Source organism: Benincasa hispida, chromosome 1 (assembly GCF_027475165.1).
Source record: "Benincasa hispida cultivar pf3 chromosome 1, pf3_genome.v1.1, whole genome shotgun sequence".
In the NCBI taxonomy this organism is placed as follows: domain Eukaryota; kingdom Viridiplantae; phylum Streptophyta; class Magnoliopsida; order Cucurbitales; family Cucurbitaceae; genus Benincasa; species Benincasa hispida.
This window is the reverse complement of record NC_143478.1, coordinates 62,541,770-62,545,970: the sequence shown is the minus strand read 5'-3', so window position 1 is coordinate 62,545,970 and position 4,201 is coordinate 62,541,770. Positions and strand designations below refer to the sequence as shown.

The following is a 4,201-nucleotide window of genomic DNA, read 5'->3' as shown; positions in this document are numbered from 1 at the left end:
TCTAACAGCCCGTAATAGTTCATTCTACCTCTAAGATGCTTGATACTTGTAAAGTCATTAAATTTACCAAGTAACGACTTTGAATTAAATGGGATAGGATCACACATTTTCAATGCTATAAAAAATTACTGAGAATTTTAAAATTGTTCTCTTTCTTGTATTAACAAACAATTGAATTCTTTTGAAATTTGTTAGGATTTGAAATCCCTTGAAATCATGGGTTACAACCCGAAATAAAACCTAAAGAGTAAACTACCTAAAACCTAGGGCGAAAAAAGTAATTTCCTCCCAATTATTAAAGTAAAAGGAGGAAAAAGAAATAATATAAAAGGTTAAAATTAAGGGGGGAGTTATAAATTAATTTGGGAAGATATTTGAAAAGTAAATGGGAAAAGAATAGAATAGGTTGGAAATTAAAGGAAGAATGGGGAGTGGCGTTATTAATAATATATATAAGGCGTGGCCGCTCCACTTTGTCCCTTTCCCTCAACCATCTTCGTTACAATTTCGCATAATTAATTGAACTCTTTCCTCTCTTTCTCTGGCATTGCGGAGCCAAACCCAAGCATGACCAGCTCCTCCGACTCCGCTCGTAAGGTAACCCATCATCATCATCATCATCATCATCATCTTCTTCTTCTTCTTCATCTTCTTCTTCATCTTCTTCATCTTCTTCCATTCATCAATTCCCCGCCTTCCAATTCTTCCTCTTCTTCCTTTCCTTTCCTCTCTGATTTCATTCCCTTCTCATTCTTTGATTCATTTCCAGGCTCTCAGTAAGATTGCTTGCAATCGCCTCCAGAAGGAACTCCTTGAGTGGCAGCTCAATCCTCCTGCTGGTTTTAAACACAAGGTCACCGATAATCTTCAGAGGTATTTCTATTTCTTCTTCCTTTTTAATTTCCTCGTAGGGTTTCTCTTTTTTCCCTTCTACTCGCTTTCTGGGTTTCCTTCATACTTAGGGAATACCAACCACAACCCTAGAATTTTATGTAATAACCAACAATTGGTGTTGTTGGGGCTTGGTTTAGGTTTGATTACGTTCTCCTCCTTCCTCTCGAGTGTGGTGGAGATCTTTGGTTTCATTTTTGATAAAACCGCGAAGTTTTCTTTGTTTCTTTTATTTCTCTATAGATTTTACTTTCTTTTGCTTTTAGTAGGAATTAATTTGACGTTCATTTCTGGGTTCTTTCCTTGGAAGGTGGGTGATTGAAGTCAACGGAGCCCCTGGAACTCTCTATGCTAATGAAACCTATCAGCTTCAGGTGGACTTTCCTGAGCATTACCCAATGGAAGCCCCACAGGTTTAAACATAATCATCCAACTTTCAGATCATTTCTATTCCAATTACCCTTTAGTGGCTAGGCTACATTTATCGATTACATTGGGTTTGATTTTCGCCTCCCCGTTTTATTACAGGTTATATTTCTGCATCCAGCTCCTCTGCATCCTCATATTTATAGCAATGGTCACATTTGTCTAGGTTGGTATATGGATAGTTTTGTATTGCTTTTTCTCGTTGGATTATTCTATTCTTTGTGTTTAGGTTTAGGTTTAGTGGTGGCTATATTGTTTGCTTCACCATCCACTCTACTTAAGGGATTGCAGTTCTGCAGGATTATCGAGTTCATATTCTATTCCTTTCTTCTCTCTGTTGTCTGTGTTTAGACTTTTGTTTTTTTCCCCATCTACATAGTTTTGAGTTTAATGCTGTCTAAGGAGTTCTGTTTATATTATTTGTGTCAGAGGTCAGACTTCAAAAGGTCGTACAATAATAACAATAGTTGAGTTTAATGGAATTTCACACAAGTAGATATCTCAAATGGGACATTAATAGATTTTCTATCATATAGTGGCACGTTGTCTGTAGGCTAATCCGTGATTCGTCATGGAGGAACGCGAATGACTTGATGGTACATAAATTTTTTGATATATATGATATATCCTGTCCTTTTAGTTCAATAGAAAGAAAATCACTTTATGTTGGATGTGACAGCAAGTGGCTTACATCTATTTATTTACAACTTCTCAATTATACAGTACAGAAAGATAAACTAGTGTACAGAGGTAGTACTGCTTGATGTTGGATTTCGTTCTTTTTGATATTAACAAGTTTGTATAGATGAAAAGGCCCTCTATGCTGATAATTTATTGTAGGATCGTTGTTTATTTTATCATGTTATTGACTTGGATGTTCATTTGTCTGGTTTGTTTTAGAATATTTGAACCAGTTGGTCATACACACGCACACTGCAACCGAACAATACCAACTGGAACCATCAATATGGATAATTGGATATTTGTTTTGTTCATAACTTCCAATTTTTATTTTTATTTTCCTGAAAGTCGTAACTTCTTCCAATTGTTTGCAAAGACTTTTTTCTTTCCTTCCTCTAATGTTATTTTTGCTTATTGCAATGGAATATAAATACCATAAAGTTTGCATGAATCTGACATCCTACTTTCAAAATGAATAAAGATAATCATGACTTTACTTGAACAGGATTTCTATAGGTTGTATTGTACAACTATGTCCTCGAGTTCTCAAAAAATGAATAGAACTAATTTCAATATATTTAAGTCCAATCTGACAAATAAACAATAATATAAAGAAAAAAAATTTCAAACATGTTAGATTGTAATTGCTTCATATTGCAAGTCTTTAAAACTTCAGATTTTACAATACATCATTAATCATGGAATCTTTTAAATTATTTAGTAGCTCTAGTTTATGTTTGTTCATTATAGTAATCTAAACTTTATTCATCTGTTTGGTTTCCTTTAGATGGAAATTTGTTGAACTGAACCGAACTATCAATGCTTGTTTTGTTGGGTATCTTCAAAGGAAAAGAAATCTCAAACTAAACCAATTTAGTTTTGATCGTTGGTTTGATTTTGAACAACTCTATTATTTGCAATGGATGTAGTTTGAAGGTAAAGTTGGGAATTTGCTTTCTGCAATTTGCAAGTTGCTCAAATGCACTTTGTATGTGTGATTGAGATGATGTTTTTTCCGAGTTTATATGGTGGTGTAATAGTTGCGCCTGTTATTTTCCTCTTGTACATGTTTCTGCATTGTGTCACTGTTTGTTGCTCGTGCATGTTTGAATTGTGAATTCTATCCTACCCATGTTAATTTATGATGTGGGGTTATTTGTTACCTATTGGTTTTGTATGAGAGTTTAGTTATCACCTGTTTAGCAAGACTGACCAGTGTTACTTCCCTTCATTCTGAAACTGTGTAGATATTTTATATGATTCATGGTCGCCTGCAATGACTGTAAGTTCTATCTGTATCAGCATTCTCTCCATGCTGTCGAGCTCCACAGCAAAGGTCTGATACACTTCCTTCCATTTTCATTCTATTGTATAGTTAATATATTTTTCATAGAGGTGCTGGAAATAACAATTGCTTTCTTTGAAATTGTTAAGATTTAAAAAACGTGTGTGTACCACCTTCAACCAGAATCCCTCTCTTGACGGTCTGTTGTTTTCTATTGCAGCAACGCCCTGACGATAACGATCGTTATGTAAAGAATTGTAGGAATGGAAGATCTCCAAAAGAGACAAGGTGGTGGTTCCACGATGACAAGGTGTAACCTAAGATCTTCCATTGTTATATGCCTGTGGCTTCTCTTATTTGCAAGGTGAAAGAAGTAGAAAATGATTATGGAAAAGAAAAAAACCAAGTAAAGTGGTAAGACCTGGCATTTGTAAAGGAAGATGAATTTGTGCTTTTTACCAATGTCTAAAGAACAACTTTCTCTTGTCCTTTCTTGGGGGTGGGTTATCCTTCTTGGGTGAGAACCTCTTGTTACAAATTCATAAATCATCAGTAATGCCTCCTTCCTTTCACATCATAGTGGGTCTTTTTATAGTTCCAGTGAATACTATGAATTTTTTAAATAAATAAATCTCTATTACTGTAATCGAACTACATCTCTTTTGAGAGCATTTATCTTTTAATTGCTTTCAAAATGCATACCTAAGTGAAAAAAAACCCCTGAATTCTTGCATGTTTTCCAGTGAATTTAGTTTTTGTATGCTTGAAATTAAGTTTTTCAAATTAAGTTTTATTATGTTGCATAATAAATCGTGTTTTAAGAATTAGAGATAATTTTAGTTTGTAGAAATTCCAACTTATGTGCGACAACTTTATATTTAGGATTACTAATGCTTTTTGTTTTTAATTTGGTAGTTT

At 34.2% G+C, this 4,201-nt stretch overlaps 1 protein-coding gene across 1 annotated transcript; it reads left to right on the top strand.

The window, feature by feature from the left end:
• Positions 1–354: 354 nt before the first annotated feature.
• LOC120069953 (putative ubiquitin-conjugating enzyme E2 16) lies at positions 355–3,929 on the top strand. Its single transcript, XM_039021801.2, has 6 exons — positions 355–597; positions 770–873; positions 1,202–1,304; positions 1,420–1,483; positions 3,246–3,334; positions 3,504–3,929. Exons 1-6 carry the CDS (start codon positions 568–570, stop codon positions 3,597–3,599), a joined length of 486 nt encoding a protein of 161 aa, XP_038877729.1. The 5' UTR covers positions 355–567; the 3' UTR covers positions 3,600–3,929.
• Positions 3,930–4,201: the final 272 nt, after the last annotated feature.